Here is a 27525-nt window from a genome sequence, read left to right as displayed (position 1 = left end):
CCATGCAAGGAGTTACGAAAAATGAGATAATTCATAGAAAGCTGTCATACTTACTTAATTAAAAACAATCATACATGCATGGTGGTCGGACAAGTCAGTATGGAAAGTCAAGTTTACACTCTGCCGTGTATCAAGAACTGAAAATCACAGCACATTCAATAGGCAGAGACTGGAAGGCAAAGTGCCATTTAAAGGGCAAATATAAGCACCACTTATGCTATGAGCAGCCAGCAGGGCATGCCCCCAAGGCTAACAAGAAACTGTTTAGTTCGATCACCTGAGAAGGTAGGAGGATGTGACAGCACATATGCTGAACGTATGAGCCAGTGTGAATTGTGGATGGTACCAAGAAATGACGTGCTCCACTGGCTGCTCGTAGTGGAAGTGGTGCTTATATATTTGCTGTATGCTGGCACTTTGCCTTCTGGTCTCTGGCTACTGAATGCTCTGTGGTTTTCACCAGTTACTCTCAAAAAATTTGCCCAATTCTCAGTTGGCTAGGGTATTGCTCTGATGAAAACAAGTGGATTTGGTTTTGTTGGGATCAGTTGCAATCCCCATTTATGAAAGTATTGTCCCATTGTACTTAAGTTCTTTGTTAATATATCTTCACTGACATGTGCTATGTTTCTATCACCCAGTCATCATCATAACCAAACATCCTGGATCGAGTGAGTGTTTGATATATTTGCAATATACATGCTAACTAGTAGCGGAGCCTCGACTGAGCTTTGAGCTAGTCCATTGTTGAGGGTCTCCTGGTCGCTAGTGGTATTGCCTGTAGTTACTTCAAATGGTTCGTCAGTCAACATATGGTTAAGAGTTGTGCTATTCTCCTGCAGGGCTTTACACGGAGCAGCTGATACACAACATCCTGCCTCCACACAGTATCATAAGCTACAGGCAAGTCGGTAGATACAGCAGAGGTCTTTAGCTGTTTCTGGAAGCCAGCTTCTTCGTAACTTGTCAATGAAAGTACTTAATCCACATGGCTATGGTGTGTTCGGAATCCAGTCTGTCAGATAGGAATCTTTCCAACAGCATCTCAAGTAATTTGTACATCATACTAAGAAGGGCAATAGTATGATAACTTCGAGGTTTGTTGTTGAGTTTATGTAGTTTTATGATACCAGTGATCTTGATCTGTTTCCAGTTGTGGAAAGGATCCTGTGCGGAAAATTTTGGAATAAAGCTGAAGTAGCTATGTTGTAGCATATTTTCCACAATGCAGATGATATTCTGGATGTATAACATCAAAATCTAGAGCTTTACCTGATTTAATGTGTTGTAAAGTCATTGAAATGTCATCTGAAATGAATGGGACAGAATAAGGGCTGCGATTTGAACATTCTGTCATCATAGCTCTCAGTTCTTGCTTCGCTTGTGTGGTGTGATGTTGGGAAATAGGTAGTTGTAATATTGAGATGATTTGTGCAGCAGCTGTACTCAATTTTATGAGATGGTTGTTGCATGCTGCTCAATTTGCGCCTCCCAAGATACATAAGAGAAACCAAACTTTTCTGCTTGATTTTTTGAAGTCAAGTTTTTCAACTATGTCCAGCTATTTCTGGTAACACATGGAGTCAAGACTGTGCAGCAGTTCAGCTGCTACTTCTTGTTATCATGTTAAGAGGAAATCCTCATACAGTTTCTCACTGATTCCATACTATCCAGGAAAGTAGTCCTCAGGGAATTAGCTTTCTTGCTGTGCTTAATACTGTACCCAGAAATCTTCCATAGTTATTGCTCAAGGGAGGAATCCATCCCAAGATGTTATCAACATAATATAATTGGATGGATAAAAAAAAGTCTACTCACCAAGCAGTGGCAGGAGAAAACACATATAAAGGTTACATAAATTTGGAAGCTTTTGTGGCCAGTGGCTCCTCCTCCGGCAAAAGGATTGAAGGGGAAGGAAGAGGGATGAAAGAAAAGAACTGCTCAGGTTTAGGAATTGGGGGAGTTTTGAAAAGTTGCCCAGAACCCCAGGTCAGGGGATACCAGGCAGGATTAGAATGAAAGAGGTTCCTGTTGAGATGAAGAAAGCATTCTCTATTATACTGCACACATGTGTGGTGATCCCATAAGCTGGAATATAATTTGTGCTGAGGAGATTGTATCCTTGTATTTGACTCCTTGTGTTGAGTTGGTCTTCATCACTAGCATGTGTTTCTGGGATAGCGAACACATCAACATTATTTTCCAGGCAGAGTTTTAATAAATATTGGCATTTTGATCTCTCTATGTTAATCTGTAAAATTCTAGTACTGGGTCTAAAACATGTAATTTAATGAATTTATTTAATCTGAACTGGTTGGGCCCCTCAGGATGTTTTCTGATATAGCAAGTTCTGACAAAAAGGAAATTTAAGGAGACTGCACCAGCTAAGAGCACTGGGAAATGAGGAAGATTGGGTTGTAAAGATGGATATGCAAGGGTAATGAATGAGTGTGTACAGGGACAGTGCTTATCCTTATTGTTGCTTAAGCAGATGTATCATTAACTGTCTTCTGAAGCTGGAGATGTTATTTAGTTCTCCGATATAATGTGGGAGGTTATTCCAGAGTAGGGTTCCTGCTATTGAGAAGGATTTTGAGAAAGTGGCTGAACGATAGAGTGAATGTTTCTGCCACATTGTTCAGACAAGTGTGTTAAAGTTGAGGAGAGGTGAAGGACAGTGTTCATTGATAAGACAACAGAGAAGACAGAGGGTAAGAAAATCACTGCACTTCCCTGCATGCAGCCAGGATAGCTGTGCATATGGTGGTAAAACGTGATCAAATAGTTGAAATTCACAAACATAACGCACACAGGCATTCATAACCAGTTCTGAGCACCATGAGCACTCCGGAGAAAGGCTTTGCAAGATAATATCACTGTAATCCATTAGTGGAAGTGTTTGTGCAAGTTTCTTTCCCCAAGAGGGAAGAGCTTCTACCACCACCACCACCACCACCACCACTACTAATACTACTACTACTACTACTACTACTACTACTACTAGACTCTTTGCTTAGGAAGAGAGGTTGAGATTTATCTCATTTAGGATTGAAGATGATGGGATTCCTGATATATCAGGTTATGAGACTAGAATGACCAACCAGCACCACTTGGGTTTTGGATGGGTTGAGCTTTAATGATATATTTCATGCCCATTTTGATACTGTGCACAGGTAGGTATTGAGATTCTCGATAGCTGGCTTCAGGTTTGTTGGTTTTGAACTTACGTATAGCTGGAGCTCATCAGTGTACATGTGGTATTTGCAGTAGAGTAAAACAGAATACACATTATTTACATATAATGAAAAGAGTATTAGACTCATTACCATACTTGGGGGGGGGGGGGGGGGCACCTGGTAGTACCTGCCCCCATTGTGCCTGCCTGGATGTGACGCATTGCTGGCGAGTCGTCAGATATGGGCAAAACCATTGCACTGCGCTTGGCAAGAAATTTAGACTGCTAAGTTTGATGATTAAAATGTCATAGTTGACAGTGTCAAACGCTTTGCTGAAGTCTAAGAAGCTCATGATAATTGCCTCTTGTGCATCTATGGCAAGCTGCAGGTCATCTGTTACCTTTATTAAGGCAGGTGATGTGCTGTGATGTTGACAGAAACCTGACTGGTATTTGTCTAGTAGATTGTTTGTAGTTTGGTAGTTTGTTAGCTGGTTGTGGACTATATAAAAAGGCCTTGGTCAGTGCAGGAAGAATTAGGTCAGTAATCAGGGGGTGCCATGGCAATGTCCTTTTAAGGTAATGGCTTAACTAGTTCCTATTGCCAGGCTTCACGGAAAACAATTGTGATTAAGGACTGGTGGAAGATATCCGATGATATGGGCAGTAGTTGTTCATTAATAAGCTTCATCATTGGGATTGTGTCCAGTAGATCCTGATCTGATATGCATGATGACCTTTTTGATGGAGTTGCAAGTAACATGCTTTACACAGAATTTTTTGTGGCTACAGTCGTTTACCCTCCTCTAGTAAATGTTTGTTTCCCTTGTGGTTCAATTGTGTATGTAGCTCTTTGGCTGGGACAACATGATGAGTTGCAGCTTTTACTTTGCCCATACCTAGACAATGCAGGTTATTTCATGGGACAGTTGCTGTTTCTGTTGTCAGTGAATGTATAAGCATGTCCGAGTTTTGCCTTTCTCACAGCTTAACTGACTCTGTTTCACTTCAGCGTGTAAGTAATATGCTTTTCAGGCATGTATTGTAGCTTGCGTATTTGATGTGCAGCGTCTCTGAGATTCATGAGCTGTTTTAGTTCTTCAGTTAGACAAGGTGCAGGTTTCCTTCTTACTTTTCCAGTCTTTAGGGGTACAATAATATGCTCGTATGTTGATTTGAGACTTGAAAGAGCAATTTCAAAGCAGACAAACCCACCTGTGTTAGGTGGTTTGAAGAGGACACGTATCAGGTGCTTTCTGTTGAGGGATTTGAGCTCTGTGAACATATATTCCAGTTGTTTATCTTTATTATTTTTGGATGCGTGTAGCACAATAGGCAATAAATCAGAGTTTATAAGCAGCCTGTGATGTTCGTCTGCTTTATTTCTTCAATGATAGTTCTCGGTGTCAACGTACTGCATTGTTATATGGGCTGAAAAATGGGGGGGTGGAAGCTCAACACTGAAGACTGTAAATGATGTAGCCAACAGTTGCACAATTGCATTTAACAGTTCTTTACTTGCACTGTTCACAACCCCCCAATATTACACAATGACATGGGCAGTTCACTATTGGTAAATGTTGATAAGTCTCGTTAATAGGTTGCAGGCAACATCAGCATACTGTTACAGTAGTTTACTGTATAACATCTATGAGCAATAAAAACGTCACCATACAGTTCACAGTTCTTGCTGAATAATATGGTACATGTGACACTATTTTTTCAAATAAATTAGACAGACATTGTCATTAACTGTTCTAACACATGGCCTATTTGTGTTACACTTATTCCACTGATAAGTTGATGCAATGTTGTTACTCTAACCAATACATATTTCCATCTGAAAATTGGCCATGGACTGTCTGCCTCGGTACTAAAAATCAATCCTTTATATATCCTCACAATAATAGGCACTGAAACTACACATTGTCTGATGTTTAAGTTACAGAAATTGCAATTAAAACATAACTCATTCAATTAACTGAATACATCGAAAAATTCCTTCTTTTTAACCATTCCTTCTACTGCAAGGGTTAGGCCAAATTATTTGTTTAAATAGTGAAATTGAGAGATATAGTTGTACAAACACTACTTTTTATGAACCTTTAATTATTTTGGAATTCATTAAGGGCTGGCTTTGCTAATATGTTTCGAATAGAGCCAAATAAATACTTTAAGAATCCTAGTGTTGTTCTTCCAAATGTTTGTAATTAGTACAGAATTTATATTTGTTTATAAGTCAACAATAGATTCTATGTCATGAAAGAATTACTGATTTCACTCTGTAACAAAGGCATTAAGTAGGAATGGTCAAAATAAATTGGGAAATTACATACATACATAAAACTAAGCACAAAATTAGACCTGGTGCTATATTCCTTAAGACTGAGGGCGCCAACCTTTCTCTTTCATGAAACTGAAGATTATACTCATGCATGTTAATGGTATTTAGGCAAAAATGAATTTAAGGAGGCAGATGGCAAAACAAGAGATGAAGTAAAGAGAGCCCAGCTTGCTTCATCACAATTCCTACTCCACCCCTTCATTGGGTACATCTCTCATGCCTTAGAAAGGTGTAGCCTTCTAGATTTACTGAACTTGTGGGAATACTTGTTTTGAGCTAGATCTCCGACAGGAGTATGTAGGCATGTATCTTGAAAGTCTTGAAATATTTGACAGAACTCGTCGAGGTGAGCTGGCAGAGGTTGCATGTGCGTTGTGAAGTTTAGTTCATTCGGGTGGAAAGCCGATGAGGATGGGCCAGCAAAGGTGGGGGAAAAGTGCATAACACAGTTTACTCCATTCTTGTTATTTTTTGTTACCTCCAATCAGAAAGAATTAAATAGAGTGTTACAGTGTGAAAGTCATGGCTTGAAATATGTTACTGTGTATTTTCCTGGGTAAAGTAAGGAAGTCACAGCTTCATTACCAGACATGTTCAATTACTAGTGTTGGTTGCGTCTAACAAAAATAAATAATTACACAAATCTGAGTGTTTTTAATGGTCATAAGACTGGACTGGCCTGTTCAGTTGCTAAGGATTTGCAGCAGCAAATTACATTATTTTATGTTAGTAGCAAGTTTTCAGTAGACAGAAAAAGGTGATTAATAAGAATGTCATAGTACTAAGGTAGATTTTGATATCAGTATTGAGGGAAAATCAGAAATACAGAAATACAAGTCGCTGAGGAATGGAATAAATAGGAAGTGCAGGGAAGCTAAGACGAAATGGCTGCAGGAAAAATGTGAAGACATCGAAAAAGATATGATTGTCGGAAGGACAGACTCAGCATACAGGAAAGTCAAAACAAACTTTGGTGACAGTAAAAGCAACGGTGGTAACATTAAGAGTGCAACGGGAATTCCACTGTTAAATGCAGAGGAGAGAGCAGATAGGTGGAAAGAATACATTGAAAGCCTCCATGAGGGTGAAGATTTGTCTGATGTGATAGAAGAAGAAACAGGAGTCGACTTAGAAGAGATAGGGGATCCAGTATTAGAATCGGAATTTAAAAGAGCTTTGGAGGACTTACGGTCAAATAAGGCAGAAGGGATAGATAACATTCCATCAGAATTTCTAAAATAATTGGGGGAAGTGGCAACAAAACGACTATTCACGTTGGTGTGTAGAATATATGAGTCTGGCGATATACCATCTGACTTTCGGAAAAGCATCATCCACACAATTCCAAAGACGGCAAGAGCTGACAAGTGCGAGAATTATCGTACAATCAGCTTAACAGCTCATGCATCGAAGCTGCTTACAAGAATAATATACAGAAGAATAGAAAATTGAGAATGCGCTAGTTGACGATCAGTTTTGCTTTAGGAAAAGTAAAGGGACGAGAGAGGCAATTCTGACGTAACGGCTAATTATGGAAGCAAGGCTAAAGAAAAATCAAGACACTTTCATAGGATTTGTCGACCTGGAAAAAGCGTTCGACAGTATAAAATGGTGCAAGCTGTTCGAGATTCTGAAAAAAGTAGGAGTAAGCTATAGGGAGAGACGGGTCACAACAACCAAGAGGGAATAATAAGAGTGGACGATCAAGAACAAAGTGCTCGTACTAAGAAGGGAGTAAGACAAGGCTGTAGCCTTTCGCCCCTACTCTTCAATCTGTACATCGAGGAAGCAATGATGGAAATAAAAGAAAGGTTCAGGAGTGGAATTAAAATACAAGGTGAAAGGATATCAATGATACGATTCGCTGATGACATTGCTATCCTGAGTGAAAGTGAAGAAGAATTAAATGATCTGCTGAACGGAATGAACAGTCTAATGAGTATACAGTATGGTTTGAGAGTAAATCGGAGAAAGACAAAGGTAATGAGAAGTAGTAGAAATGAGAACAGCAAGAAACTTAACATCAGGATTGATGGTCACGAAGTCAATGAAGTTAAGGAATTCTGCTACCTAGGCAGTAAAATAACCAATGATGGACGGAGCAAGGAGGACATCAAAAGCAGACTCGCTATGGCAAAAAAGGCATTTCTGGCCAAGAGAAGTCTACTAATATCAAATACCGGCCTTAATTTGAGGAAGAAATTTCTGAGGATGTACGTCTGGAGTACAGCATTGTATGGTAGTGAAACATGGACTGTGGGAAAACCGGAACAGAAGAGAATCGAAGCATTTGAGATGTGGTGCTATAGACGAATGTTGAAAATTAGGTGGACTGATAAGGTAAGGAATGAGGAGATTCTACGCAGAATCGGAGAGGAAAGGAATATGTGGAAAACACTGATAAGGTGAAGGGACAGGATGATAGGACATCTGCTAAGACATGAGGGAATGACTTCCATGGTACTAGAGGGAGCTGTAGATGGCAAAAACTGTAGAGGAAGACAGAGATTGGAATACGTCAAGCAAATAATTGAGGACGTAGGTTGCAAGTGCTACTCTGAGATGAAGAGGTTAGCACAGGAAAGGAATTCATGGCGGGCCGCATCAAACCAGTCAGTAGACTGATGACCAAAAAAAAATTGAGGGTTCTCATTATGTGGATGGGCTGCTCACCAAACCACTCTAGACAGCATGCTGAGTGTAAATCTGTTGCTATCTTATGTATTAAACAGTGGTATTGGCTGGAAAGTTAAGAAATATTCTTGCATGTGATCTGCGTAGCTGTGTCAAGTTTTATTGCTGTACCTGCATATTGTCAATTTCTTCTAGTCCTGGGAGAGTAGTGTATCTTGGAGTACACTGCGAGATGCAGGTTTGTAGGTTTTCCACACTGGGCAAAATAAACTTGGAGGTAGTGATCTGGTAATTCAGGCAATGACTTTAGAATATGGGCATTCCCAGCTATTTCTGCACCCTTATCTTGCTATGCAAAGTTTGGCAAAATAGACAGTAACATGGGCTTTGGAAAACCAGCTGTTTGTGATGCTTTTTATTTAGGGACACGAAACTGCAGAACTCCAGAATTCAGAGATGGTTTAGTGGAAAGATGAATTAAATAAGCTCAAATGGGATATAGTTTTGTCACTGAAACGGGGTCAGGCCAGACAGAATATAATTTGGTCACATGCTTTACAACATAATAGAACACGGAGGAAATTCAGTGTAAGTCTTGTTGTCAATAAGAATATTGTAGATGATATTACAAATGTGGAAAGAATCTCAAACACTAGACTTATTTGAAAATACAAGGAAGAGGTTCTAAGGAAATGATTTGATTCTATGCACCAGTATGCTGAATTCTGATGAAGTTGTAGAAGACTTCTATGGAGAGTTACAGAAGCTGATAAATGACAACAAATCCTAACGCATGATGATCAGTACACTCTACATACAATTTAGACAAAAACTAGAGATACTCATTAGGGGAACTTTGGGTGTGATATCACTTGTGACAGAGGTCAAGCATTAGTAAAATTTGAAGAGATGAACTACAAATATGTCCTTAACAAATTCATTCAAAAGAAAAGAAACAGAAAATGGTTTTGATAAGGGCCAAATGGAAATAAAGGTGAAATAAATTTTATTTATTATTGCATACATGGACAGAACAAAAGAAAGCAAAATGTCAAAGGCAATGTTGTTGCTGAAATGCAGGAGGATCTGCAGCGAATTGACGCATGGTTCAGGGAATGGCAATTGAATCTCAATGTAGACAAGTGTAATGTGCTGTGAATACAGAGAAAGAAAGATCCCTTTTCATTTAGCTACGATATAGTAGGTCAGCAACTGGAAGCAGTTAATTCCATAAATTATCTGGGAGTACGCATTAGGAGTGATTTAAAATGGAATGATCATATAAAGTTGATTGTCGGTAAAGCAGATGCCAGACTGAGATTCATTGGAAGAATCATAAGGAAATGCAATCCAAAAACAAAGGAAGTAGGTTACAGTACGCTTGTTCGCCCACTGCTTGAATACTGCTCAGCAGTGTGGGATCCGTGCCAGAAAGGGTTGATAGAAGAGAGAGAGAAGATCCAACGGAGAGCAGCGCGCTTCGTTACAGGATCATTTAGTTATCCCGAAACTATTACGGAGATGATAGATAAACTCCAGTGGAAGACTCTGCAGGAGAGACGCTCAGTAGCTCGGTACGGGCTTTTGTTGAAGTTTTGAGAACATACCTTCACCAAGGAGTCAAGCAGTATATTGCTCCCTCCTATGTATATCTCGCGAAGAGACCATGAGGATAAAATCAGAGAGATTAGAGCCCACACAGAGGCGTACCAACAATCCTTCTTTCCACGAACAATACGAGACTCGAATAGAAGGGAGAACCGATAGAGGTACTCAAGGTACCCTCCGGCACACCCCGTCAAGTGGCTTGTGGAGTATGGATGTAAATGTAGATGTAGATGTAGATGTAGATGCTGTTGAAGATATGATGAGAGTGACAAGCAACATTAAAATCAAATGACACTAAGTTTAACAAAACTATTTGTAATCATATCAAAGAATAATTCAATTGCGAAAGTTAATAATTATGAGACAGAATTGCCAACTTGTTTTACCTTTTTATCCTTCCCCACTCTAACCCTCTCTTCTCTCCAAGGAAGGAAATAACAGTTTTGAAAGCTGGGATAATTTCATCACTTTTACTTATAAGTATTGTGTGTCTATTGACAGTATTAAACGTTTCTCCTCCTCAAGTTAACTACTGGCCAGCAATTATGTCTGATATTTCTCTTAATATATACAAAGCTGAGAATATTTATGTATGTCTGGGAACTCCTCCCAGAACCCTGGACCCAAGTGGACCCAATTTGGCACACAAACTCCTATGGAGGCACAGACAAGAGACGTGTTGAAGCCCCTGGTGTATTTGCTGCCCTGCACGGCAGGTGTGTTGTGTGGGGATAGCATCGACCTGTGCGTTATCGACCTGCTTTGCAGAACAACCTACACATAAGGGTAAGAAATGGTTTTTCCATACCCAAAGTGTAGACTGCCCAGCACAACAGGCGTGTTATGTTGGAGGCGTATATGCCTGCTTTATCGGTCAGCAGTGAATGGCAGCCTACACGGCATGGGACAAAAAATAGTTTACAAACCCTTGGCATCTAGGTTGTGCTGCATGAGAGGTGTGTTGTGGGAGTAGTACTAGCCTGCTTTCTCAACCTCTTTCACAGGGGCTACACATCTGTTGGACGTGCCTGAGGGAAGGTTGAGATGGAGAGAGAAGGGGGCAGGAGGGGATGGATAGGGAGAGAGAGTGGGGGGGGGGGGGGGGCAGGAGGGGATGGATAGGGAGAGAGAGTGGCAGGAGGGGATGTAAACAGAGGTTGGGGGAGTAGATGGACAAAGAGGGAGGGCGGAGAAAAAGATGGACAGAAATAGGGTTGGAGAAGGACAGAGAGAAGAGGACAATGAGAGGGACAGATACGGAGGCAAGGAATGGACAGACAGAGAGAGAGAGAGGAGGGGATGGATAAGTAGAGGGGGCGGATAGGGAAAGAGGGAGCAGGAGGAGATGTAAAGACAGACGGAGGGTGAGGAAAGAAATGAATAGAGAGGGGAGGGGATAGAAATAGAGAGGTGGGTTGGTGAGATGGGCAGATATGGAGGCAAGGAGGTGATGGGCAAGGAGGAGGGGGGAGGAGATGGACTAAGAGATGTGCACATTATATATGACACGCATGTAAGCAGGCATAGTCACGAGGAAAATGATAGTTATAAATCTATTTGTAGCCATCTTTGAGAGGCTGTGAGAAAATAGAAGGAAACTTTTGTTAAGTGAAACAGTTGAAAACAGCGAATAAAACAAAACAGAAATTTATCTTGGGATAACTTCACGTTTCATCAGTTAAGATGTCAGATAATACAGTACTAGCAATAAAGAGGAAACTGTAGAAGAATTCCAAGACATATTTAAATTTTCTACTGTTAAAGCAATGAAGCTGAGGCCGAGATTGTTGAAATGAAAATAATTACATGCCAAGGCAGGTGTACTAAGTCATACAAAGTTTGAAGAATGGGAAGGTGCCAAGGAGATAATTGTGTTTCAGTAAAAATGCGTAAATTTAGAAGCTAAGTAATATAAAGGAACCTTGAAAAATGTTTGCAGAATGTTTGTGTACTTGAAAAGAAAGATGGCAGAAAAGTCATAAAAACTGTAGACCTATCAGTATACCTTCCCTAATAAAGGATGTTCACTTAAAGTATCTGTAAACTACAAAGAAAGAAAAAAACTCAGATTTTAATCAAGCAAAGGAACAATCGGGTTTTAGAAGTTCATGTAATACAACACTTGAAACTACTGAATAAAATTATAATATTAAGCATAAAGCATGAATTATCACTTTGTCTGGGATTCATAGATAGTGAGGAAGTATGTGAGCCACATTCATCAAAACCTGCACCTACAATCTGTGAGAAATAATGCAGTGTTTAGTATCTGCCCAAGCATGACAATGACCCTGAACAACATTGTCAGCACAAGGTACTGTATGGTTGACAATGACTCAATAAATTGTGCAATAGAACCCCACAGGAGAAAATGAAAACTCACTGTGCTAGTCAATCTATGAAGAAGCAGAAAGTCCAAAACCACATAGAGATGTGCAGAGAGATAAACACAACACATGGCAGTTGTGAGCAGCTGACAACTGAGCACACAGAAATGACATACAGCATGAGGCGTAAGATGAGGTCCGCTGTGGTTGGACTCAGCACTAAAACTGCCCATGCAGGTTGCTGTCTCCTGCAGGTAAACCCTTCCATCAGCAAGTCTGTCCATACAATGCATGGTGTGTGTACCCTGTGCCAGTTGTCCACACTAGACCAATGTGCTACCCATGCTAGTTCATCTGCTTTGTATCAAAGTGTCCACTGGTGAGGATACTAAATAGAGATTCAAATGCTTCCTCAAAATAATGAGGTACTTTGTACTCAAAGAGGGCCCAGGCAATGAAATTTCATGTCACCAAAACTTTTCTCATCCATGCTTGAAGTATTCAGACCCTTAAACTGGGAAAATGATAAAAGAATATGTGTTAATGGAACATCTGAAACACACATTTTGTTGATGATTTTGTAGTGTTTGCTTCAAGTACAGAGAAATGCCAACAATAAATGGAAAAACTTGATAGAACAAATTTGAAAATAATTGTAATTCAAATAAAGGGTGACCAACATATCAAAAAGAGAATAGTGTACATCAAAAAGAAAATAGTGCATATGAACAATAAAGTCTAGTTCATGAATTTTGCTTTCAAAGCAGTTGAAGGTGATGACTGGATAGACAAAAATAGAAATGAAAATGAAGAGTGAGAAAGCCACTTTTTTTGAGTGCTTTTGGTAAAGTCAGTAGTTCAAAACTAAAGTTTCCAAAAAGTGCCTAAAAAGAGAAGGCCGTGATCAGTGTGTAGTGTCAGTTTTCACTGTTGGCAGTGAGATGTGGCTATTTATATGAAAACCATTAAAAAAACTGAGGGCTAATCAGAGAACAACGTGGAAATACATTTGAGAATGACTTGGAGAGACAAGAAAAATAAACAAATTTATCGGGAAACAGACTGTAGTGGGCTGACATAATAATGACTTCAGTTATGATGAATGGAATTGGAAAGGACGTTCAGGTAAGTTGATTAAATAGTAGAGGCCCTAAGGAAGTTCTTTGCTAGTGTAAGGGTACAGATACATTAGTTAATATTTCACTGGTTTTGTGAAACACTTGCACCCTTAGCAGTTAGTATAATTGAAATCATTCATAACTGGCATTCAGCTGAGTTTAAGCAGCACTGTTATTGTTAGTAAAGGTACTGAGATGATTATGTTTCGGTTGGGATTGAATTTTTATGTTTGAGGTGTTCCTGGGGAGTCATGGCAGCAAAAGACATCCATTTGATGAGTTTCGATCATCACAAGTAGTCGCTCAGAGTCTGCAGTACCGTGCATTGCGCCATGGTGTCACTAATACAGATCTACGAATGTAGAACATAAAAAATAGAAGAGTCAGACAACAGAAACCTGACAGACAAGATGTTCTTGGGAAACAACTAAGTTGTTATCTGAGTTGTAAACTGAGTTTGAATTGTAGTTTGGCCAATAAATTAGACTGTGTCCAGAGTACATAGCCTGTTATTCTTCATAGTAAAAGTAGCTTTACGGGAATAACAGCTAGTAGATGTGAAGATTCTGTCTGCTGTGAGATAAAAGCACGCTTTAAGATGGTGGAAACCCTCACTCTAGATTGAAAGCGACACTAATGGAATATGAGTATATGACAATGAAATATATGCACGACAAACTTGGATGCTTATAGCTCAAGACTGTAATGCATGGTAAGATCTAGACATCTTTATCTAACTGTGGATGCAAAAGACAGATAGTATGATGATTATGATATCCAGCACTTCTTGTTGTGTCTTTATCTCTTCCTGTAATAAATATGCATATTGAAAAATTTTATTGGTATGTACAAAATACACATACACCGATGAGCCAAAACATTATGACCACAGCCCACTGCAAGATTGAATGCCTCCTGGTGGTGTTCTGGCACGTGACGTGGTAAGGAATGAATATGAGCTGAACAGAGACAAATGGGCAGTCATTATAGTGAAGATATGGGCCGCAAATGCAGAAAACTGCTGATATAGGAGGTTCTGACAAAGGGCACATTGTTGCAGCACTCCGGCTGGAAACAAGAGTCTCTGAAATGGGCAGCTGGTCTCCTGTTGGCATACTACTGTCATGAGCTCCTATGGAAAGTGGTTGAAGGATGGCGAAATAATGAGTAGACCATATAGTATTGAATGACCATATCTCATCACAAAAATTAGAGGTCGGAGGATCCCCCACTGTGTAACCCAGGAAAGGCAGCGATCTGTGAGAGACCTGAGAACAGATTACAATGCTGGTGCATGCACAATTGCTTTGCAGCACACCATTCAAAGGCCATTGTTAAAAATGGAGCTCCACATCGTATGACACCTGCGTCCTTGTGTTGACCCAACGACTTTGTCAGTTATGATTGCAGTGGATACATCATCACCACATTTTCACTGTGGATCAATAGAAACATGTCACCTGTTGAATGAATCGCATTTGTTATTACGTCAGGTCTTTGGTTGGGTCCTTACATGCCATCATCCAGGGGAATGGCAGCATGAAACATGCACCTGCCACAGATGCAGGCCACTGAGGGCAGATTTATGCTACGGGGTACATTGAGTTGGACTTGCATGGAATCTGTGGTGGTAATCTAAGGCATCATGACATTCAGTGAACTATATGAACATTATTGTGGACCATCTGCATCACTTCATGCTTGAAATCTTCCTCTAAGGTGATGACATCTTGTAGCAGGATAACTATTCGTGTTACAAGGTCAGTTTAAGGAGCATTATAGTGAAATCACATTGGTGCCTTGACCAGCAGATATGCCTGATCTGTACACATTGGAATACATATTTGGTGCATCACTTGTGTTTGTCACTGTCTTATCAACATGGGCTACAGGAAGAAACCCATAGTGCACACTTTGTTATGGGCACAATGAAAATGTTTCTGTTGAACATGTTTTGTTGGGTCAGTTCAGATACTATTATACTTACAAGTTGCTCCACTTCGCGGCTAATGATAGCTTATGTGTAGTCATGTCATAAATTGAAATTTGATGTAAGACTTAGGTACTGGTGTATAAACTTCTAATTTTTAACAGAACAATTAAAATATGCAAAAATTTGAGGTAGTATTTGGTGACAGTGCATGAAAATTTGAACCAAAACCTCCACATCAGTACAATTACAGATATTAAAATCATCTTAACATTTATAACTTTTGGGTTTGCCATGATATTTCAGTGTGTAACTCGCATAACCTTTTATTGAGACTTCTGCTTGAATAGTACTGGTCAGTACTGCAGGAAAACGGCTACTGTCAGTGTTCACATTGGATATGTTTGTTACCGGTTCCTAGAGATGTGAGTAAATGCTAGAGCTTGTAAGCTGTTCACTGATGGCTTATGACCTGCAGTTCAGAAGCAGTGAGATGCATACCAACCTTATGTGCAGGAATCTTCAATACCTGAGTGTTGGCTTGATACAGAAAATTGTGTGCTGCACGATAAGATGAAGATTCTATCATCAATCTTGTCTTTTTGGTTTAAAACCTTAAGGGAGCAATACATTTTCTTAATTTCAAGAACGTAATTAATATAGTTAAATGTTTGTTGGGCACTGTGGCCCAGAACACAACTCTTCCAAACATTAGATCCTGTGAGCAGGACAAATTGTTCGATGATTTCCTTGTCACAACACAGTTGAAGATTTACACAGCAGCACACTTTAGTCAAGATACTGGTTGCAAGTTTGTTGGTGTTATTGCCTGTTCACAGTGATTCCTTACTGTGTTCTGGGAAGAGGTTTCTGTAACCCTGCACATCCAAAGGAGAATGGGTTGAATTTATGAAGAAAAATGTTTCCTGTCATTCATCCAATACAAATTAATAAATTATCATAAATTTTGAACCAGTTGTATGGTTGTTATTCTGATAATTTTAAAATGTGTACTCATATTATTACATTTTCTTGTGTCTGTAAAATAATTGTAAGCTACTGTGTTAAAATTATATGTACTTTGTTACAAAATTCTCCCATTTGCTAATTTTTTTACTTGTTTTTATTTTTAAAGGTCTTCAGGATTGTGGACTTTACTGCATGTGAGGAAAACGCCTTCATTCTGTAAACTATTTTGTAAAACGAATGGCCAGACACCAGAATTAACTATAAGGTTTGAGACTGATGCTAATACAAATGACAATGGAAGTTTGAATATTAGTACAGATACTACCAACAACCAGTCAATACTATACACTTTTTCACCTTTATCTGAGGAGTGGAGCTGTACTTCCATGGAAACAGAAACAATAAGCCTTCTTGTGGATAGCTTTCAGTATATTACTGACATCCTAAGAAAAGTTAGTTATATTTCAGATTATATGTATTATAATACTAATAACTTATTTGTCTTCAGAGTGTTCCAGATTAGAAAGAAGAATATGATTTTCTGCAGAAATCACCCATTACTCTTATTTGTTGTCTGTGCAGATAGGGAAAAAACGCATTTAATATTGAGAATCTTTGACAGCTGTATTGCAAAAGAACCATGGTTTCATATAAATCATTGCTATGGACATTGAAATATCTCTTAAATCTTCTCATTGTCCACACACAGTCAAATAAGAACATATGTAGCAATGAATTACTCTTGCCATTTGCCTTGCTGTGTGCACAGCACCAGGAAATCATTGTTTTAATTTCTTGCCAGTGTCTCTTCTGACAAATTTTGCAAGGACCTGTATGAGTTCATAATAATGATTTCTGTGTAACCCTTTTTGTAGTTCAGTAGCATACTTTTCAAGTATATCTTCAATATCTGAAGCAATAAAATGCTTTTTTGCCTACTCCCTTCTGCACTGAACATCATTAGAATGTATACATTTCCATTTTTCTCTGAATCTTTAGCAAAGAGCATACCACAGTTATTTGTAGTCTAAAATATTTTACATTTAAAGATATTTCACCAATGTTTCTGTGGTTTTGAGTCCAGAGGCTTGTTTGATGCAGCTATCCATACTACTCTATCCTGTGCAAGCTTCTTCATCTCCAAGTAACTATTGCAACCTACATCCTTCTGAATCTGCTTAGTGTATTCATCTCTTGGTCTCCCTCTACCATTTTTAACCCCCATGCTTCCCTCCAATACTAAATTGGTGATCTCTTGATGCTTCAAAATGTGTTCTACCAACCGATCCCTTCTTGTAGTCAAGTTGTGCCACAAATTCCTCTTCTCCCCAATTCTGTTCAGTACCTCCTCATCAGTTATGTGATCTACCCATCTAATCTTCAGCATTTTTCTGTAGCACCACATTTTGAACGCTTCTATTTTCTTCTTGTCTAAACTATTTATTGTCCATGTTTCACTTCCATACATGCCTACACTTTGTGCAAATACTTTCAGAAAAGACTTCCTGCCACTTAAATCTATAAGCGATGTTAACAAATTTCTCATCTTCAGAAATGCTTTCCTTGCCATTGCCAGTCTACATTTTATATCCTCTCTACTTCGGCCATCATCAGTTATTTTGCTCCCCCAACTCACCTACTACTTTAAGTGTCTCATTTCTTAATATAATTCCCTCAGCATCACCTGGTTTAATTCGCCTACATTCCATTATCTTTATTTTGCTTTTGTTGATGTTCATCTTACGTCCTCCTTTCAAGACATTGTCCATTCCATTCATTTGTCACTGACATAATTACAATGTCATCGATAAACGTCAAAGTTTATATTGCTTCTCCATGGATTTTAATTCCTACTCCAAATTTTTCTTTTGTTTCCTTTACTGTGTGTTCAATATACAGATTGAATAACATTGGAGATAGGCTACAACCCTGTGTCCCTTCTCAACCACTGCTTCCCTTTCATGTCTCTCGATTCTTATAACTGCCACCTGGTTTTTGTACAAATTGTAAGCAGCCTTTTGCTTCCTGTATTTGACCCCTGCCACCATCAGAATTTGAAAGAGAGTATTCCAGTCAACATTGTCAAAAGCTTTCTCTGAGTCTACAAATGCTATAAATGTACTGTAGATTAGCTTTTCCTTAATCTATCTTCTACGATAAGTCGTAGGGTCAGTATTGCCTTGCATTTTCCAACATTTCTGCAGAATCCAAGCTGATCTTCCCTGATGTTGGCTTCTACCAGTTTTTCCATTGATTTGTAAAGAATTCATGTTAGCATTTTGTGGCTGTGACTTATTAAACTGATAGTTGGGTAATTTTCACATCTTTCAACCTTTGTGATTGGAATTATTATATTCTTCTAGAAGTCTGAGGGTTTTTAACCTGTCTCATACATCTTTCTCACCAGATGGTGGCATTTTGGTCATGGCTGGCTCTCCCAAGGCTATCAGTAGTTCCAAGGGAATGTTGTCTATTCCTGATGCCTTGTTTTGACTAAGTCTTTCATTGCTCTGTTAAATTCTTCAGGCAGTATCGTATCTCCCATTTCATCTTCATCTATGTCCCCTTCCACTTCCATAATACTGCACTCAAGTACATCCCCCTTGTACAGACCCTCTACATACTCCTTCCACCTTTCTGCTTCCCTTTCTTTGCTTAGAGCTGGTTTTCCATTGGACCTCTTGATATTCATACAGGTGGTTCTCTTTTCTGCAAAGGTGTCTGTAATGTTCCTGTAGGCTGTATCTATCTTACTCCTAGTGACATACGACTCTACATCGTTACACCTGACCGCTAGCCATCCCTGCTTAGCCATTTTGCATTTCCTGTAGATCTCGTTTTTGAGACGTTTGTACTCCCTTTCGCCTGCTTCATGTACTGCATTTTTATATATTCTCCTTTCATGAGTTAAATTCAATATCTCTTCTGTTACCCAAGGATTTCTACTAGCCCTCGTCTTTTAACCTACTTGATCCTCTGCTGCCTCCACCATTTCATCTCTCAAAGCCAACCATTCTTCTTCCACTGTATTTCTTTCCCCTGTTCTTGTCAATCATTCCCTAATGCTCTCTCTGAAACCCTCTAGAATGTCTGATTCTTTCTGCTTATCCAGGTCCCATCTGACTATTGCTCCCTAGTCCAGTTTTATGGCTTTGGCATTGTGTTGGGCATTTTCATCAGTGATGAGTGGTTTTGAAATTCCAGTTCACCCTGTAATTCCCTGCTTATGTAGCTACCTTTGTGTTGTTCTTATGCTGATGGGGTTCATGAGTACAGTGACTTTTGCATCTATCATCATCTTAGTTTTTGTCCCAATCCTCTTCAATGACTGTCTGTGGTGGTCATTCAATATACACTTTCATCCATATTATGACTTAGTGGATTATGTCTTTCCACTTTGCCTGTATGGGGTATAAATCTTTGATATGATACCTCTCGAAACACCAAATGCTTCTGCTACCTTGGTTGTGAAAACACCCACCATACAAGCACTGACAATTTGCCCACATTGAAATTCGCTTAGTGTTGTGTTGGCTACTGTAGGAGTCAGCTCTGACACAAACAAGGAAGGAGAGAAACTGTAATGGCCAGTGGCAGAAATCCAAAATGATCTGTACATATCACATGCTGAATAATATACCACTTTATTTCTAAAAAGAAAATAAACACAACTTGCTTCCTGTGCCTCCTACGTACCATTGTATTACTCACTATTACTACTCACAAAATGCAGGCTAAGTAGCATCTTCCCATTACTCGGCACTGACACTCTTGAAGTCTGTGACTGAACTGGGCCTGACCATCAGTGGGTTACTGGTTAAATCAGCATTGACAGGGGATGCTGAACTCTGTCTTCCTGGAAGTGTGGCGCTGCCCACTCTTAGTTTCGGGACATGGGTCAGCGCCTTCTCGATGCCGTTTCATAGCGCTATGTTGATCGGTGTGCAGTTGATGCTTTAGGACTGCATACACAGCTCCAGCATAATGCACTCACAACTAGGCAGAACACTTTTCTAACTCTGACTGACCCTTGCAGCATATTGAGGACATTACACATGTACCATTTATGGTCAAGTACAAGAGTGCAATCTTCAGCCTTGGCTAGCATCCACATTTATGTTGAAGCATGCATTTCTCACAGTGCTTCCATATTTTTGTCAAATTCCTGTACTGTTTAATGCTATGCTGTTTGTGGTAAAAAATTCATGCCACAATTGGAGTGATTACTTTATGTATATTAGAAAAGTACTCTGTAATTCCTAGTCCTAATCTACTCTTCTTCTTCTTCTTCTTCTTCTTCTTCTTCTTCTTCGTCCTCCTCCTCCTCTTCTTTTTATTTATTTATTTATTTTGAGGGTGGGGTGGCTATCAGCATATGATAAGCAATTTCTGCTATTGGATTTGTTATTTTTTCCTTTACTCATACTATTCTTTTTGTAGTGTTGTTATCTAGCTAGTATTAGAGAGATAGTCATTTATGTCATTTGTTTGTGAAATGTGCAGACTATTTTGGGATCTTTCAAGTTCAAACCATTTTTATTTTTTGAGAGTGGAGATGTTCATGGAAGTAGAGATGTTGAATCACTAAGGCAGCAGCCTAAATGAACATGGTAAACTGTGGCTCAGTCAAAGTTCAAGTGGGCTACTGTACCAGACCAGCGCTTTTTATCTGAGACACAGAGTTGATCTTGGTCTGAGCGCCCCATATCTTGCTTGCTATTCAGTCACTCACTCATTCATTCATACATTGTATTCCACAAATTCCATCATGAAAAAGAGCCTTCAAGGATAAAGAATGAGACAAGTTAATGTATTTGCAGGTGGAAACAATCACTACAGACTACATTTTTAAAGTATACTAACACAAAAGTATCACTAGTGCTAACTGATGTACACACACTGATATTATAGTAACAATATTATGAAAAGGAAAGTTACCAATCACCAAATAAGTGGACCACCCTGTTGCTGAACATGCTGCCCAAAATGACATTCTTCATTTCAATGACTGCTTCACAGCCTGTGACATATTGATCCTTCTCACCAACACCAGCTTTCCTGAATTGTGCAGGTGGGAACTTTCCCTGCAATATATCCTACATTCCTGTAACCCTCCTAGCCTCAACCTTCGTTAGTCATTATCCTCACCCATCCAGCCATGTCCCTGTTTCCATTCCAGCACTAAACCATTGCACTCAGTCTTTTTACTTCTCTCTATATCCACTCCCACCCCCTCACCTTTAACCTCCCGAATGCATATAGCTCCACTACCCTCTCTCCACCTCATCCCTGTGCTCTCCCCAGCAGCACTTTACTGTCCCCCTCCCCACCCCTACTATCCTTCCCCCTCCCCACCCAGTCGCCAATCCCATCATGCACTGGTGCTGTTGCTCGCAGTGCGGCTTCAGTGCCAGAGACTGCAGTCGCGCGCTCGCGCGCGCGCGCGCGCGTGTGTGTGTGTGTGTGTGTGTGTGTGTGTGTGTGTGTGTGTGTGTGTCTGTGTGTGTTGTCTATTTTTGATGATGTGCCCCCATGCTGGCCACAAAGTTGGTAAGGCGCTCTTGTGGTAAGACATTCCATTTCTCTACCAGCACAGTTGACAATGGTCATTGGTGCATGCAGACAAGTTTCAATACGTCTCCCCTATGCAACCTACTTGTGCTTGATGGGATTTAAGTTGGGGGAACATGCTGGCCAGTCCATTCACTGCATATCCTCTCATTCCAGGAACTCCTCCACTTGCACTGTTTGATGCAGGTGTGTACTGTCATCCAAAAAAATGATGTTAGGGCTGAATGCAGCCTGAAAAGACACACATGGTGAAGAAGTACATTGTTGCAGTAATGTTGACTGGTGAGTGTACTGTGTTCAAAGATTTGAAGATCAGTACACCCTTGCAACATTATGCCTCCCCACACCATAATACCTCGACAACCAAAACAGTCATGTTCAACAATGTTCCTGGGTGCATTATATGTTCCCACCTCTCGTCGTATGAGGCCACCTCTCGCCATATGAGGGTACATGCAGAATCACTACTCAGACTGAATCTGTACTCATGCAAGAACAACAAGTAACCCCAGCTCTCATTGGTCTAGATCCTATGCTTTCGGCACCATTGAAAACAGTGCTGCCAACATGCAGGTAGCAGTGGGACACAATGTACTGGTTGTCGAGCAAAGAGACCAACTGTATGCAGTTGTCGTGCCGCTGTGGAGTGTGGGATTGTGTGCCTTGCAGTCCTGTTAAAGCTGGTTGCAATTGCACCCTCTGTTTGTTGTGGGTTCCTCCTTGCCTGTGGCACAATGTGGCAGTCATCCGTTGCTGTAGTTGACCTTGGTCGATCAACTCATCTCATGTGGGTAGCAAGTGCCTTTGTTAGGAACACTCTCTATGTGTATGATACACTGCTGTGAGCACACTACCAAACTCCTGGGCTACGCTTGTCACTCTTCATGCTTCTCCCAGTTTCCCAATGTTTCTTCCCCGTATGAAGTCATCTACATGTTGTAATGAAGAACACAACCAAAGTGCATCATAACTGTTTGCTGGTTGACACATTATCTTTTCATGTTCCTTCAACTGCCACTTGCTGTGAGCCAGCCCCATTTGGCCCTATAGTCACACTAAACTCACACCATGTGTCATCCAATTCTCTGTGCACAACTGGGAGACATCTGGTAACATGCCGGCATAATTTCATTCATTTCCACCATATACGTAGTATATTATATTACTTTATGTATATAATTTTTAAGTTTTGCAGTACAGTGTGTGTATGACAGGTAAAAAGTCAGCTACTTCGAACGTGGCCACTGCTTCTCCTTAATTATTCAATAGCTGTTGGTGTCTAATACTTCAGACAAAGCAGACCACTGTAACTATCTATATATTGACAAAGTTAAGACCTATCAAAGTCAAAGAGTTTTACATACCTGACTCCAAATATTATGAGAAATTGCAGGGGTAGTGCCTAATGGGGTATTATTTGATTTTAATATTTAAGGATTTTCTGTTACCTGTCTGATGTTTGCTGGCAACCAGAGTATAAAACTTGCTTCTTAGTGTTCTTCCTAAATTCACTCTTGTTATTAAATTAACCACAAAGTCCCATAGAGAGGACATGTATTGGCAACTAAGAGTAAGAATCTACAAGCCATTGAAGTGGCTTCTGAATGATGATCAGTCATTGACCTGCCACATACCAGTCATGCACTGCTGCAGTCTGAGCTCAAGAGTGCATGTGTCTGTAAAATAAATACTTTTTTGTTTTAGCTCCAATACCTCAGAAGATTACGCCATAGAACAGTGTTGAATGAATATATGTAAAGTATAGTAGCAATCCTGTCTGCACGTCAATACAGTGAGAAATTTATAACAACAAAGCAGCAGAATTGAGCTTTTTGGTTAATTTATCTACATGCCAGTACCGCCACAATTTATTATCTGTCTAGATGCCTAGGAACTTCACACATGGAGCCTCATCCATTGTACAACCATTGTACCATACTTAAGGTACCACTAAGTCATTTTTATTTGTTTGGAATTGCTGTTCAGTGTCATAGTGGCCTATGGCCAGGGTAAGAAAGGACACAGGCATCTGAAGAGAGTTTTGTAATAACAGATGTAGTTGGAAACCTGCTGTTTGTATTCTAGTTAACAGAATACGAATGGTGCATTTGAGTTGGCCCCTGGGGACCTGATCCAGTCAAGGAGGCCATGCGAAGATGTTTGGTTTTGTGGTGGCACAAAGTCCGAAAATATAAGGGAGGAGGGGTGGGGAGGGAGTTGGAGTCGGAGTTGAGAGGTCACATCATAGCAAGATGAAAGCCAGTGCCAGAGAGAGCATCCAGTCTCAGTCGATACTCCGGCAACAACTGGCAGACAACACATGACTTCTCCCTCATGCTTCATATTGACTGTTCAAATGTGGTGAAAAGTGGCTTGTTGGTCAGCATGGTTCATGGGAACAAACAACCTTTGCTGAGGTGACGATCCTACTCAGCATATAGGCCAAAGTGAATTGTACTCGAACATTACAAACAAAAATTTAAATGGAAGAAATTCAGAAATAACAATAAAATTCACACCATTCCTTGAACTGGTTGGGTGACCTGTACATTTTATAACATTTGTTTTTGTAACATTAAGGATTAAGCTGTGGGTTGTGAATCAGTTGTGAGATTGGAGCACTGTTCTCCTGCCCGATTCTGGTAAGCGTATGTTTGGGTCCTTTATTGATGTATTTGTTTTATCAACAAAGATTACAGTTTCTGAAGAGTCTTCTAATGGCTCAGGTGAATCATTTAAGTAGACCAAGAACAGAAATTGATAAAACACTGAACCTTGTGGAATGTAATATGTAATGTTACCCTTCTCTAGATTTAATGTTATTCCTGTCATATAAACTGCAATTGTGGCCCTTTGTTTTTTGTTGTTAAGATATGACTCCATTTGTGCAGTGGATGCTTTCAATGCCATATCATTTTACACTCAGGTGACAAAAGTTATGGGACACAATATGCACATACACAGACAGCAGTAGTATAACTTACAGAAGATATAAAAGGGTAATACATTGGGGGAACTGTCATTTGTACTCAGGTCATTCATGTGAAACAGTTTCTGTTGTGATTATGGTCAGACGACAGTAAGTAGCAGCCTTCGAACATGGAATGATAGTTGGCGCTAGATGTGTGGGACATTAGGTAATTCAGTATTCTGAGATCCACAGTGTCAAGAGTATGCCGAGAATACTAAACTCTGGCATTACCACGGACAGTGCAGTGGCTGATGGCCTTCACTTAATGACGGAGAGCAGTGGCCTTTGTGTAGAGTTGTCAGTGCTAACAGACAAGCAAAGCTGCAAAAAATAACCACAGAAATCAAATGTGGGATGTGCAATTGACATAACTGTTAGAACAGTGACCCAAAATTTGGCATTAATGGGCTGTGGCAGCAAGTGACTGACGTGAGTGCCTCTCCTAACAGCACATCACCTGCAGTGCCTCTCATGGGCTCGTGACCACATTGATTGGACCCTAGACAAATGGAAAACCATGGCCTGGTCAAATGAGTCCTTAGTTTAGTTGTTAGGAGCTGATGGAAGGGTTTGAGTGTGATACAGATCCCACAAAGCCATGGGCCCATATTGTCAACAAGGCACTGTGCAAGATGGTGATGGCTCCACAGTGATATGGGCTGCAGTTATATGTAATGGACTGGGTCCTCTGGTCGAACTGAATTGATCACTGACTGGAAATGGTCATTCGTAGACTTTATGTTCCCAGGCAATGATAGAATTTTTATGGCTGATGGTGTGCCATGTCTCTCTCTCTCTCTCTCTCTCTCTCTCTCTCTCTCTCTCTCTCTCTCTCTATTCGTTTAGTCGGTTCCGACTCTTCGTGACCCCATGAATCAAATCACGCCACTTTTTCCTGTCTTGCACTTTCTCCCGTAGACCTTCCAGGTTGGAACACATTGCTTCTGTGATGCCATCGATCCATCTCATCCTCTGACGTCTTCTTCTAGTTCCTTCAATCTTCCCCAGCATTAATGTTTTTTCCAGCGAGGCATGCCTTCGCATTGTGTGTCCAAAGTAGGTCAGCTTTTGTTTTAAGATTAGACCTTCCAGGGAGAAATCTGGTTTAATTTGCTCCGATATTGATCTGTTGGTTCTCTTTGCAGTCCATGGAACTCTAAGAAGTTTCCTCCAACACCACAATTCGAAGGAGTCAATTCTTCGCCGTTCAGCCTTTCTAATGGTCCAGGTCTCACATCCATACATCACAACTGGAAAGACCATAGCCCTCACAATACGGATCTTTGTTGCTAGTGTTATATCTCTGGACCTTATAACCTTGTCAAGGTTTGACATCGCCTGTCTACCGAGCAACAGGCATCTCCGGATTTCATGGCTGCAGTCACCGTCAGCAGAGATCTGGGAACCGAGATAACTGAATGTGGTCACTACCTCCATGGTTTCTCCTGCTATATCCCACGAATTGGTAGGTGTAGTTGCCATAATTTTCGTTTTCTTCACATTCAGCATAAGATCAGCCTTTTCACTTTCGCCTTTCACCTTCAGTAAGAGTGTTCTCAATTCTTCTTCACTTTCTGCCAACAGGATTGTATAATCTGCGTACCTGAGGTTGTTTACATTTATTCCAGCTATTTTAATTCCTGTTTCTCCTTCATCTAGCCTCGCATTCCTCATGACATGTTCTGCATACAGATTGAATAAGTACGGTGACAGTATGCAGGCTTGCCGGACCCCTTTCTGAATCTTTATCCATTTCGTTGTTCCATACATAGTTCTCACCGTGGCTTCTTGGTCAAGGTATAAACTCCGTATCAGATGAATGAGGTGATCTGGTACACCCATGTAATTTGTTGTGATCGACGCAGTCAAAGGCTTTGGCGTAGTCAATAAAGCACAGGTACACATCTTTCTGGAATTCTCTCCCTTTTTCCATAATCCACCGAATGTTAGCAATTTGATCTCTAGTTCCTCTTCCTTTCCTAGATCCAGCTTGTTCTTCTCGCAGCTCTCGATCTAGATAATGGCGAAGTCTATTTTGTAAGATTTTCAACATAACTTTGCTAGCATGTGAAATAAGTGCGATTGTTCGGTAATCTGAGCATTCTTTAGAACTTTTCTTCTTTGGAATGGGGATGAATACTGATCTTTTCCAGTCTTCTGGCCACTGCTGCGTGATCCATATTTTTTGACATATTGAGTGCAGCACTTTTACTGCATCCTTTCCAGTGACTTTAAACAATTCTGCTGGTATTTCATCATGTCCACTAGTTTTGTTATCAGCCATATTTTCAAGGGCCCCCTGGATTTCGCTCGCCAAAATATCTGGCTCTAGTTCTAAATTAACATTAACATCAGCAGTAGGAGCCCTGTCATGATGCAGTTCTTTCTTGTATAGGTCTTCTACATATTCTGCCCTCTTTCCTTAACATCCTCTGCTTCACTCAGATCTTTCCCGTTTCTATCTTTTATCATTCCAAGTTTTGCCTGGAATTTTCCTTTAATTTCTCTAATTTTCTTATAAAGATCTCTTGTCTTCCTTATTACGTTACTATCTTCAACTTCCTTGCACTGTTCATTAAAGAATATATTTTTATCTCTTCTAGCTAATTTCTGAAAATCTTTATTTAATTCAAACATAGCTGATCTATCTCCCTTGATTTTTGCTTTCCTTCGTTCTTCTGCAACTTGCAGTGCCTCAACTGATAGCCATCTAGCCTTCTTACTGTTCCTTTTCTTGGGAATGTGTTTCTCTGCGGCCTCCTTGACAGTATTAGCTACTTCTGTCCACATCTCTTGCGAGCTTTTGTCCTTCAGCTGTAATACATTAAATCTGTTTTGTACCTCTGCAGCGTAGTCGGAGGGTATGGAATTAAGGTCG

The 27525-nt window shown here is 40.1% G+C and overlaps 1 protein-coding gene across 2 annotated transcripts in view; it reads left to right on the top strand.

The window, feature by feature from the left end:
* The window catches only part of LOC124619867 (DNA repair-scaffolding protein-like), a 68269-nt gene that overhangs the window by 23080 nt on the left and 17664 nt on the right, over positions 1–27525 (top strand). For both annotated transcript variants that reach the window (XM_047146487.1, XM_047146486.1), the window contains one exon: positions 16272–16557. In XM_047146487.1, coding sequence (XP_047002443.1) covers positions 16272–16557 — 286 coding nt within the window. The remainder of the gene's footprint in view (positions 1–16271; positions 16558–27525) is intronic.

The sequence above is a fragment of the Schistocerca americana genome, chromosome 6 (genome assembly GCF_021461395.2).
Source record: "Schistocerca americana isolate TAMUIC-IGC-003095 chromosome 6, iqSchAmer2.1, whole genome shotgun sequence".
NCBI lineage: Eukaryota > Metazoa > Arthropoda > Insecta > Orthoptera > Acrididae > Schistocerca > Schistocerca americana.
Note: the sequence above shows the minus strand (reverse complement) of the source record. Positions and strands in the feature narration are given on the sequence as shown.